Source organism: Schistocerca nitens, chromosome 6 (assembly GCF_023898315.1).
Source record: "Schistocerca nitens isolate TAMUIC-IGC-003100 chromosome 6, iqSchNite1.1, whole genome shotgun sequence".
Classification (NCBI taxonomy): domain Eukaryota; kingdom Metazoa; phylum Arthropoda; class Insecta; order Orthoptera; family Acrididae; genus Schistocerca; species Schistocerca nitens.
In genome coordinates this window covers 423,585,813-423,598,933 of record NC_064619.1, presented here as the reverse complement: position 1 = coordinate 423,598,933, position 13,121 = coordinate 423,585,813, and the positions used below count along the sequence as shown (strand labels likewise).

Below are 13,121 nucleotides of genomic sequence, written 5' to 3'. Positions count from 1 at the left end.
CATTAATGGAATTCTCTCTGCTTCTGAATAGATCCAGTTAACATTATACAGTTAACTGTATAATGAAAAGTTCACCTTGTTGAACACACATTTTCAGCAGTTTTCCTTCAGTCACTGGTCTATCTGATAGGTAGATTCAGATGTAAGAGGAATAAAAATCCTTCTTCTGGTTTACCACCTTCCCCAGAGGTGTGCGGGTAATTCTCTCTCTCTCTCTCTCTCTCTCTCTCTCTCTCTCTCTCTCTCTCTCTCGTGTGTGTGTGTGTGTGTGTGTGTGTGTGTGTGTGTGTGTGTGTGTGTGTGTGTGTGTGACGGCATGTGCACAAAAAACCACTATTCAATAAAAGCAGGAAAGTTTTATTTAAACATCCTGTCACCACCAATGTACCTTCCTGTTAGGTGAACATGTGAAGTCATTACAACCACTTCTGGCAGCCAGATCACAGTAGCACATATCTGCTGTAAGTTTTCGTTAACAACATACTCTATTTTTACAGATTTTATAACACACATTAACCTCAACACATACAGGAATCTGAAAAATAATGGATTTTCAATTCTTTCTTTTCATCATAGGTATTACTGCATCCCCGAATTAAATATGTCTTTTCTAACGGAGAAAAGACCATTCATATAATCAAAATAGTTACTATTCATAAACAAAATAGGTCAAGAACTTACATCAGGCTTTTCCTTGCTCATGAGAGATATACATGTATCCATTAATTCAGCAAGGAACTCCTTTGGCCTACGTAGAACCCAGCCTGGATTGGCTACAAAAAGTCTTAAGTACACTCCTCCCACTCTCAATTCATTTGAATTTGTGATATTCAGTAATGTGTTTTCTTCGGGTACCTTCCACACAGTACTTGGATTTTGACGCTGTGCCAAGTAATGCCTGGGGAAAAAAGTATTAGGAATATTACAAATTAAAAAAATGAATGCCACATAATATAAAACAAATCTCAGACAATGAAATTGAGAGTTTCAAAACTTGCAACTTTAAGGAAATATGAAATAAGGTGAGAGAACCTATTACTTCATAAACTTAAGCAATTGATGAATCAAGAACAGAAAACTTAAAAATTTTCAAATTCTTTACCATTTTTCATGTTTATAGACCATGCAACCAAAACGAATAGAACAGTAACTTGTTAAGTATACAGAATGACAATATAGCTAGTAGGAAGCTACAGAATCAAATTACATTGAATAACTTTAGAGCAAAATACTATGACGTAAAAATTTCTTTCTGTTAATCACCTTATGTTTAATATTGTTTACAGACAGTAGTTTTCGCACATCATTTAAGCATACTTACTCTTCTTTCATGTTTGAGACAACCCTACAAACAGATTGACGGGCATCTGTATCCCATATCAGTTCGGGATTCTCATGTACACCTTCAAATACATGGACACAAGACTGTGGTGAATCTCTCATTGCATCAGCAAATGCTGCTGGTAGAAAATGTCCCACATCAAGTCTTACTTTAGGTCCAACAAGCTTATCTGCCCCCATACGGGCCAATAATTCAGCTGACTTTTCCCTCACAACAGGATTGTTGGAGTTGCAGAAAAGATCCAAAAGGTAAATTACTGCACCTGAAAATGTCAAAAGTAGTATTGAAATGAAATACGATATTTTTTTTATTCGAGTTCTGTAGGAAACGTGTGTAAAAACTGAATAGATGTAATCCAATTTCACTTTTCCCATTAATCTCTACTAAAATACACATACTTTAAAACTCAAAATCTGCATAAATCTGATACATATTTCCTGGAACACATCTCATGTCAAAATTATTATTTAATGCAATTTCAAAAACATTTTACATTATTCTAAAAGTAATTTTGATTTTCATTAATGGTGTGCTGAAACTTTGTTGATCATACTATGTATCTTTGTGTTAATGTGATGAATTGTTAGTAGTAACACATCCAGGCTGAGAGCAGATAAGCATGTATTTCACAAGTAGAGGGGGACATCTAAGAGAGCATTAATACTATCACTTTGCTGATGCCTAATCAAGTGAGGTCTATGCTTAATATTAGTTCCCTACGCACGAATGTAATTTTCCTCTTACAGGTTTTGCATCTATCAAATAATTGCCGCAATATTACAAGCTCTGGCATCATATTAATACCTTCTGTTGTATCTTGACATACCATTTACCAAGTACATATTACAGGTATAAATGAGAATTTTTACACTCATGAGGGCACTAGGCACTCATCATAACATCAAACCGTACATTAATAAACTTTGTGTAATAGCAAGTTTCTAACTAATGCTGTACATGAAAAGTTTCAAATTTATGTAGTACTCAAAACAGTCTGAGATCCAAAGTTTAGTGAAAGGTACAAAGGCAAGTATGGTTCAGAGAGGAGTTTCATCTATTAATAATGGGAGCAACAGAAGGAATTTTGTTAAAAAAGAGGAAAAATAGAGGAAAAAGAAAGTTAACACAAGGAGTTAAAAAATAGGTGGAGAGAGAGAGAGAGAGAGAGAGAGAGAGAGAGAGAGAGAGAGAGAGAGAGAGAGAGAAGAAAAACAGCAGAGAAACAGAATAAGATGAAAACTGTCACAGTGGGCCTGGCACAATGATGAAAAGGAAAACAAAATAAGGAACCTAAAACATAATTGGTACAAAATGGCTGGAAAACACAAAGCATATTTTAGAAATAATATTCTGGGATGTAGTTCCTGAAATAATTTCTGCATTTAGCACGACACATTATAAATCCAAGTCTTTACCGTCATATTACTGATCGATCTTTACTACGGTTTGCTGAGAAGACTACCCACTACAATTATTACATTCAAATGTAAATAACCAGTTAATATCACTTTTGTGTGAGCTTCACATGAATTTCTGCATGATGTGTACTCTTAGATGACTTTTATCTTTATGAAAGAAGCCCCTCCAATGCTTACATTAGACCAACTGAAAAAGTTACTCCACATATTTTTCACATTTTTCACTATCAACTTTCGAGTTCTTGCATCCTATCTTCAAGAGTGATCTAGTCATTATGGGGATCCCATATCCTCACATCATATGCTATTTACTATTTTTTGGCTCTTTTTATAGGCTTATTCTTTCATGGGACAGCATATGAAGCCATAAAGTATCAGTATCATGAACAACAGCTGGTTAACAATCTGATCGTTGAGCACTGTTCAACATTTGATAAACAGCATACGTTTTAATTTATGGACCTTATTTTTCTTTACTTTTAATGTAACTTGGGGGTTTATAATTTCCGTAAAAGACAAATCTACATTATAAAAAACTGAACGAATTATAAACATTTTTATCTTAAATGACCCCAGCCCTTCATTCTGACCAGTGAGATCCTATTTTTACATTTATTTTTGCAAAGGGGCGACAACAGATGTTTTCACCTGCTTAGCTTATTTTATTTCATTATCTTGATTGGTTCCCTCTCTCTCTTTCCATTTTACTTTATGTAGTGACAGAATGGACATATTTTAGTTGCTGTTCTCTATCAATCCATTATTGTGGTCTGCAGAAGTTGAGCACTCTTCCTCATTATTATGGCACACCAGTGTTTACATTCGGATGAAGAATTATTGAATTACATGAGCAGTTAACCAGAAGAAGAGTCTAAAGGACAAGATATTTTTGAATCTGATGAGTTGGATGATAAAGATTATTAAGGTGACATGGAATACTGGCCCCAAATAACAGAACTAGGGGAATCATCAGAGTCAGAAGATGAATATTCAGAAGCTGTAAGACAACATATGAATAACCCACTGCCTACATGTTCAATTCCAGTGGCTCCATAAATTCCTACTCACAGCTGAGGAAAAAAATTAAAAAAATTGCATCCATCTCAGCAACTAGAAGTTGGAGGTGCAGAGACTGCAGTCAACTACACAGTGTTGACTAATTGCACCAGGGAGATTAGTGCATCACAACATATTGGTAAAAACTTCAGGGCCAATATGTAATGCTACAAAACTCATAGTCACAGGCACATGGTGAGTGCTGATGGACAATAATATTCTACAGACAATAAAAACTTTACAGAAATTAGAGCCTGAGAACTTCTCCAGGATGACACATGGGGATAGTGCCTAATTAGAAACTGCCATAGCTATAATGTACACACGTGTAGCATATGGAGGAAAGAAATTCCACCTGAAACTTCTGTAGTCTCAAGTGTGGTGGCTGGCATTTTTTTCTCATACTACGGGAAGAAATAAGTTCATAGAAGTCATGCAATTTTTTGAGATTTGGTGACAAGTTCACTCGTGCCAAAAGACTCTAGACCAACGGCTTCACAGTAGCTACCCCATCTGGAATTCATTTGTACCTAATCTTACCCAGAACTATAAACAGGTGCATTTATAACCATAGATGAGCAGCTCTATCCATGCAAAGCTCAGTGTCACTATAAAAAAACATGAGTAAAACTCAAACAATGGAAACTCCAGATAGGAATATCAGCACTGTAGGAAATGAATGACACATTGCTGCTTACCATAAAGATGACACACCAAGTTGCAGAGAGGCACAATAAAAAGATGCTTACATATAACTTTTGGCCACAGCCTTCATCAATAAAAGAGAGAGAGCTATCATTCACACACACTTACAAGCACACCTCATGCACACATGACCCCTAACTCCAGCACCTCAGGCAGGAATGACAGAATGCAGTCCAGACCACAATGTTGGAATTAGCAGTTGTGTGTGCATTAGGTGTGCTTGTTTGCATGTGTGAACGCTGTGTCTCTCTTTTACTCATAAAGGCTGTGGCCAAAAACTATATGTACACTTTGTGATCAAAAGTATCTGGACACCTGGCTGAAAATGACTTACACAAGTTTGTGGTGCCCTCCATCGGTATTGCTCGAATTCAGTATGGTGTTGGACCACCCTTAGTCTTGATGACAGCTTCCACTCTTGCAGACATATGTTCAATCAGGTACTGGAAGGTTTCTTGGGGCGTGTCAGCCCATTCTTCACAGAGTGTTGCACTGAGGAGAGGTATCGATTTTGGTCAGTGAGGCCTGGCATCAAGTAGACGTTCCAAAACATCCCAAACATTTTCTACAGGATTGAGGTCAGGACTGTGTGGCCAGTCCATTACAGAGATGTTACTGTAGTGTAACCACTCCGCCACAGGCCATGCATTATGAACAGTTGCTCGATCATGTTGAAAGATGTAATCTCCATCCCCGAATTGCTCTTCAACAGTGGGAAGCAAGAAGGTGTTTAAAACATCAATGTAGGCCTGTGCTGTGATAGGGCCATGCAAAACAACAAGGGGTGCAAGCCTCCTCCACAAAAAACACGACCACACCATGGCACCACAATCTCCGAATTTTACTTTTGACACTACACACGTTGGCAGATGACATTCATCGGACATTTGCCATTCCCACACCCTGCCATCAGATCTCCGCATTGTGTACCGTGAGTCATCATTCCACACAACATTTTTCCACTTTTCAATCGTCCAATATTTACACTCCTTACACCAAGAGAGGCGTCGGCATTTACCGGCATGATGTGTGGCTTATGATCAGCTGACTGACCATGAAATCCAAGTTTTTTCACCTCCCACCTAACTGTCATAGAACTTGCAGTGGATCCTGATGCAGTTTGGAATTCCTGTGTGATGGTCTGCATAGACGTCTGCCTCTTTACACATTACGACTCTCTTCACTGTCAGCGGTCTCTGTCAGTCAATACACGAGGTCAGCCTGTATACTTTTGAGCTGTAAGTGTGCCTTCACATTTCCATTTCACAATCACATCAGAAACAGTGGAACTAGGGATGTTTAGGAGTGTGGAAATCTCACATACAGACGTATGACCCAAGTGACACCCAACTCGCCTGACCAGCTTCGAAGTCTGAGTTCCGCAGCGTACCTCATTCTGCTCTCAAGGTGTCTAACGACTACTGAGGTCACTGATATGGAGTACCTGGCAGTAGGTGGCAGCACAATGCACCTAACATGAAAAATTTATGTTTTTGTGGGTGTCCAGATACTTTTGATCAAATAATGCAAGTGTCTTAATTCTGCCTGTCTGCAGCTTGACCCGTCTTCTTTACAGTAAGTAACAACCCATCTTTTCTTACATTGTTGATACACAAGTAATGAACTAGACAAATTTGGTTTGAAGTTCTGGCTTGCAGCAGATGACAATAGTAAATATATGGTGAATGGATTTTCTTACTTGGGTAAACAGAATGAAAGACAAAAGTCTCACTAACATAACTGTTGCAGAGCATGTTGTTACATGTCTCATGCAACCTTATACTTTGAAAGGAAGAAAAGTAACATGTGACAATTTTTCACAGCCAAACGTCTTCCACAGCAGCTGAAGCAGGAGAACACAACCATAGTGGGTATACTAAAGAAAACGTGAGGAGAAGTTCCTCCATCTGTGAAGTCTACTGCCAGATTCGGTATGATTATTTTTATATAAATCTGATGACACAACAATTACTTCCTATCAGGCGAACAGCATGAAAAATATTCTTCTATAGAGCACAATGTACCAGTAAGTTGCAGTGGATGGACAAACACAGAAGATACTCCCCGAAACTGCGAGCTTCTACAATTTCACTAAATTTGGGATTAATATTCAGGATCAGATGTCTCATCTGTACATTGTCAAGTTTGGCTGCCACAGGTGGTCTCTGCACATTTTTCAACATCTAAGACTATGCTGGAATCAACGTCTGCGCGCATAAAATGTTTTGACGAATATGATGGCTTTGATTGAAAGATGTCAGAGATAAATAAATGTTATTTTCTCATTTTTGCTACAGCAATTTGTGTCCAGTTTTCTTTATTTTTCATACTAAATACTTATTTGTGATATGTCTGGTGTTTTGACTCAATACAAGTCATACAGATACATAGTTTATTGTACAATTACGTATTTATTTGTATTTGTAAGTTTGGTATAAATTGACTTTGTATTTACAATGTATTCTTTATTTACTTTGATCCTTTTTATTTACTTAAATGTACTTTCTACAGAAATTTTTAAGCACAAAGCATTTGTATGTAAGCATAATGCACTACTGACACCATACTGACGTAATTAAGAGGAGGAGGAGGAGATTAGTGTTTAACGTCCCGTCGACAACGAGGTCATTAGAGACGGAGCGCAAGCTCGGGTGAGGGAAGGATAGGGAAGGAAAGCGGCCGCGCCCTTTGTAAGGAACCATCCCGGCATTTGCCTGTAGCGATTTAGGGAAATCACGGAAAACCTAAATCAGGATGGCCGGAGACGGGATTGAACCGTCGTCCTTCCGACGTAATTAAGACATAAAACTGAAAACAAAGAAAAAAAAACTTCTCCAGTCAAAATGAGTAGTAGCAGTCTTTCAAGGTAGTTTGCTAATTCTTGTTCTCCAAGTGTTGTTGCTGCTGCTGCTGCTGCTGCTGTCATCGTCATCTTCAGTCCAAAGACTGGTTTGATGCAGCTCTCCATGCTTCTGTATCCTTAGCAAGCCTCTTCATCTCTGAATAACTACTGCAACCTACATCCTTCTGAATCTGCTTAGGGTATGCATCTCTTTGTCTCCCTCTATTATTTTTACGCTCCATGCTTCCCTCCAACATTAAATTGGTATTCCCTTGATGCCTCAGAATGTGTCCTACAAACCAATCCCTTCTTCTAGTCAAGTTGTGCCCAATTCTATTCAGTACCTCCCTATTAGTTAAATGATCTACGCATCTAATTTTCAGTATTATTCTGTGCACCACGTTTCAAAAGCTTCTTATTCTCTTCTTGTCTAGACTGCTTATGGTCCATGTTTCACTTCCATATATGGTTACACTCCATACAAATACTTTCAGAGAAAGACTTCCCGACACTTAAATCTATACTCGATGTTAACAAATCTCTCTTCTTCAGAAGCACTTTCCTTGCCGTCGCCAATCTACATTTTATATCCTCTCTACTTCAACCATCATCAGTTACTTTGCTACCCAAATAACAAAACTCATCTACTACTTTAATTGTATCATTTATTAATCAAATTCCCTTAGCATCACTTGATTCAATTCAACTACATTCCATTATCCTCATTTTGCTTTTGTTGATTTTCATCTTATATTCTCCATTCAAGTCACAGTCAATTCCGTTCAATTGCTCTTCCAAGTCCTTTGCTGTGTCTGATGGAATTACAATGCCATTGCCAAACCTCACAGTTTATATTTCTTCTCCCTGGATTTTAATTCCTACTCCAAATTTTTCTTTTGTTCCCTCACTTCTTTCTCAATATAGAGACTGAATAACATTGGGGATAGGCTATGAACCCATCTCACTCCCTTCTCAATCACTGTTACCCCTTTGTGCCCCTCAACTCTTTATAACTGCTATCTGGTTTCTGCAGAAATTGTAAATAGCCTTATGCACCCTGTATTTTACCCCTGCCACCTTCAGAATTCGAAAGAGTCAACAATGTCAAATCTTTCTTTAAGTCCACAAATGCTATAAACATAGGTTTGCCCTTCCTTAACTTATCTTCTAAGACAAGTCAAAGGGTCAGTATTGCCTCAGATGTTCCTAAATTTCTACAGAATCCAAACTGATCCTCCCAGAGGTCAGCTTCTGCCAGATTTTCCATTCATCTTAGTATTTTGCAACCATGATTTAGTAAACTGGTAGTTAAATAATTTTCACACCTGTCAGCACCTGCTTTCTTTGCAATTAGAATTATTATGTTTTCCTTGAAGTTTGATGGTTTTTTGTCTGTCTCATACATCTTTCTCACAATAAGGCAGAGTTTTCACATGGCTGGTCCTCCCGAGGCCATCAGTATTCTAACGGAATGTTGTCTACTCCTGTGGCCTTGTTTCAACTTAGGTGTTCCAGTACTCTGTCAAATTCATCATGCAGTATCTCCCATATCATCTTCATCTATGTCCACTTCCTTTTCCATAATATTGCCCTCAAGTACATCGACCTTCGATAGACCCTCTATATACTCCTTCCACCTTTATGCTTTCCCATTTTTGCTTAGGACTGGTTTTCCACCTCAGCTCTTGATATTCCTACAGGCAGTTCTCTTTTCTGGAAAGGTCACTTTAATTCTCCTGTAGGCAGCATGTATCTACCCCTAGTGATGTATGCTGCTACATCCTTACATTTGTCCTCTAGCCATTCCTGCTTAGGCATTTTGCACTTCCTGTCAATCTCATTTTTTGGACATTTCTATTCCTTTCCTCTTACTTTACTTACTGCATTTTTATATTTTCTCCTTTAATCAATTAAATTCATTATCTCTTGTGTTACCCAAGGATACCTACTAGCCTTGGTCTTTTTACCTACTTGACCCTTGCTGCCTTTACTCTTACATCTCTCAAAGCTGCCCATTCGTCTTCCATTGTGTTCCTTTCCTCTGTTCTTGTCAATCGTTCCCTAATGCTCCCTCTGAAATTCCCTAAAACCTCTGATTTTTTCACTTTATCCAGACCTCATCACCTTAAATTCCTACCTTTCTGCAGTTTCTTCAGTTTAATCTACAATTCGTAAGCAATAAACTGTGGTCGTAGTCCACATATGCCCTTGGAAATACCTTACAGTTTAAAAACCTGGTCCCCAGATCTTTGTCTTACCATTATTTAAGCAATCTGAGGCCTTCTGGTGTCTCCAGGTCTTTTCCATATATACAACCTCCTTTCACGCTTCATGAATCAAGTGTTAGCGATGATTAAGTTATGCTCTATGCAAAATTCTACAAGACAGCTTCCTCCTCCATTTCTTACTCCCAGTCCATATTCACCTACTACTTTTCCTTCTCTTCCGTTTCCTACTACTGCAGTGCAGTCCCCCATGACTGTTAAATATTTCTCTCTCTTCACTATCTGAACAATTTCTTTTATCTCATCGTACATTTCTTCAGTATCTTCAACATCTGCAGAGCTAGTTGGTGTATACACTTTTACTACTGTGGTGGGTGTGGGCTTCATGTTTATCTTGGCTACAACAATGCATTCACTATGCTGTTAGCAGTAGCTTATCCACATTCTTATTTTTTTATTCATTACTGAACCAACTCCTGCAGTACCCATATTTGATTTTGTATTTGTAGCCCTGTATTCACCTACGAGCTGTCCCGTTCCTCCTGCCATCTAAATACAGTAATTCCCACTATAACTTTCACCTATCCAATTCCTTGTGTAAATTTTCTAACCTACCTGCCCAATTAAGGAGTTCGACATTCCATGCTCCAATCTGTAGAAAGCCAGTTTTGTTTTTCCAGATAACGACATTCTCCTGAGTAGTCCCCATCCAGATATTTGAATGGGGGACTATTTTACCTCCAGAATATTTTACCCAAGAGGACACCATCAGCATTTCACCATACAGTAAAGCAGCACGCCCTCAGGAAAAATTACAGCTATAGTTTCCCCTTGCTTTCAGCCATTCACAGTACCAGCACAGTGATGCTGTTTTTGTTGGTGTTGCAAGGCCAGTTCAGTCAATGATCCAGACTGTTGCCCCAAAACTACTGAAAAGCTGTTGCCCCTCTTCAGGAACCACATGTTTGTCTGGCCTGTCAACAAATTCCCCTCCATTGTGGTTGCACCTACAGTACGGCTATTTGTATGACTGAGGCACACAATTCTCCCCACCAATGGGAAGGTCCATTGTTCATGGGGGGCACTCTTTTCCTACCAACACGATTTTATGACTTCTTATTGTTTTCTCATTGTGCACATGTTGGGTAGAATATTCTGATTGGAGCAGTTGGTCAGGAGCACTTAAGATGCAGGTTTATGTTCTGTTAATCATTCATATCGTATTTATAGCAAATGTGAACTTTCAGTGTGAAGCAATTCTTGTGTTTTTGTATTTGGTATAATTACTTGTGGTGAATTACAGCCTGTGTTGTCTGTATCAAAATGCAATTCTTAATTTCTAAATCAATGTTACAATAAAGCAACTAATTACTTGTCATTTGTCAATTGGGGAAGAATAATCGATAAACAGACTCTGAGCAGATGAGCAGAAGTAATGTAGTATTGCCTTTAATCCTGAAAAATGAGGGTGGGAGGTGTTACACTGTCAGAATCATCAGGGTCACTAACAAATATATTTTTTAACAAATCAAGTTTTCAACGTGACTAGAGAAGATGCACTTCAGAATCTACCTGACATATAAATCAAAAAACACTCCTACTGCAGAAATTTTGCGCACCATTAATAAAAAGCTTTTCACACTAATTTGAAAGAAGCAGAGGTAGTGAATTAGGCATTAGGAGTACTCTCCATTACTTGGTAAGGAGTGTTCCTCTTGGAATATAGTAATCTTCTGCACATACTTACCTTTGTTCAAAGCATCCTTTACTATTTTAGTTGTTGAAACAAGAGCATGTAATGTATCCAGCACCAGTGCTTGGTCATCTGGCAGGCCGTTCAGAGCAAGCAGCAGATATACAACCACCTCAGAAGCAGCTATATCATTAACACATTCTTGATTTCTTGTAACATTTGATACAACATTCAGACTCCACTTCTGTACAGGTTTGCAGCTATCAACATTAAGCAGACCAAATAGTAGTCGGAAGTGACCAATACATTGAATTTCTACACCTGTAACATAAAAGTGATCATTAAATCATCGAATTGTTTGACTAATTCTACAGTTTCTCATTATCAACTTTCATTATAAAAATGGGAAACATCTACAAATGCTAATGGAATAACTTGGTAATTTTTTATTTTATTTTTTTGTGGCCTACACAGGGTCAGCATGTTAATCCGAGTTTGCCAGTGTTGGTAATACGAGTAGCCAGATATGCTTTCTGTCACCCCCAGCATCACCTTGAAACAGAAAAGTGTACCCCACCATACCTGTGGTATTAACCTACTCGGATGTGGGAAACTGTGGTATTAACCTACTCGGATGTGGGAAACTGCCACAACACCCCATCCAGCATGACCAGCTCACCAGCCATTATTGTTCATCTACCAGGCAGATTCAATATGGGCCAGCACACTTTAATATGCTAACAATATGGGCCAGCACACTTCACAGAATACTCTAAGTAGCATGTTAACACACATGGCTGTCTGAGTGGGTATAATGGAATAATTTGGTAATGGCTGTGATACATGAAATACTACGTAAAATCAATTTGCTTAATTTGTCTGTTACAGATTGTAAATGGCACAGACAAGTAACGTTAAAAAAAATTGTGCTACAGTAAATTGGTAAATTAACATGTCTACATGTGCTTAAAAATTATGAAAAAATGGCAACATAGTATGAGTGTCTAGAGAGCAGCCTGAAATATTAAGGTCCAAACTAAGTACCATTGTCGTATTATCACAAGTGGAAATCTAAAGTGAATGACAAGGAATAAAAGCATATAATGATTATGCAGTGACTATCCTGTGAGGCTGAAGATAATTTAGCATACCTGAGAAATAAATTTTTTGGATTACCACAACAGTTCTGTTGTACTGCTGGACACATATGACATACGCGCTGTGTTATAAGCATGTAATAATTGCCTCTTTTATGGAATGAGATGGATTATGTACAGGGTAGAGACATGTGAAATGTTCTTTGGATTGGTTAGATAAAAGGATAAATTCTGTAAAGAGTGCAGTCAGAGTGGTAACAATTAGAACTGTGTGTTATACAGTGGAAAGTCCAGGTGGGAATATCAACAATTATGGATAGGATAGATTGCCTGAGCAGCCAGAAACAGCAGTTACGTGTGCGAGGTGCACTTGCTTGTGTGAATGCCCTGTGCTTTTCTTTTCTGATGAATGCTTTGGTGAAAAGCTTAATGTGAGCAGTCATTTTGTTGTGCTACTCAATGTGCTGTCTCTACAGTGAGCAGCAAATCTATCCTTTCCAGAATTGTAGAACAAAGTGTTATCCCTTAACATTACAATGAAGTTATGGCTAACAATTCTAGGACAGAACAAGAAATGTACATGACAGGAAGAAATGAAGATTACAGTTCACACTTGTCAGTAATGAGATCAATAGAGATGGAGCACAAACTTAGACTCAAACAGAATACCTCAACATTTGCCTGAATTGATTTGAGGAAAACGTAATCAATAAAACCAAATCAAAATTTGAACCTTGTTTCTA

General features: G+C 38.1%; 1 protein-coding gene across 1 annotated transcript in view; it reads right to left on the bottom strand.

The window, feature by feature from the left end:
* Window positions 1-13,121, bottom strand: part of LOC126262757 (dnaJ homolog subfamily C member 13) — a 410,038-nt gene that overhangs the window by 64,802 nt on the left and 332,115 nt on the right. Inside the window, exons 30-32 of the mRNA XM_049959568.1 lie at window positions 11,336-11,602; window positions 1,322-1,604; window positions 682-898 (exon numbers count right to left, since the gene is read on the bottom strand). Coding sequence (XP_049815525.1) covers window positions 682-898; window positions 1,322-1,604; window positions 11,336-11,602 — 767 coding nt within the window. The remainder of the gene's footprint in view (window positions 1-681; window positions 899-1,321; window positions 1,605-11,335; window positions 11,603-13,121) is intronic.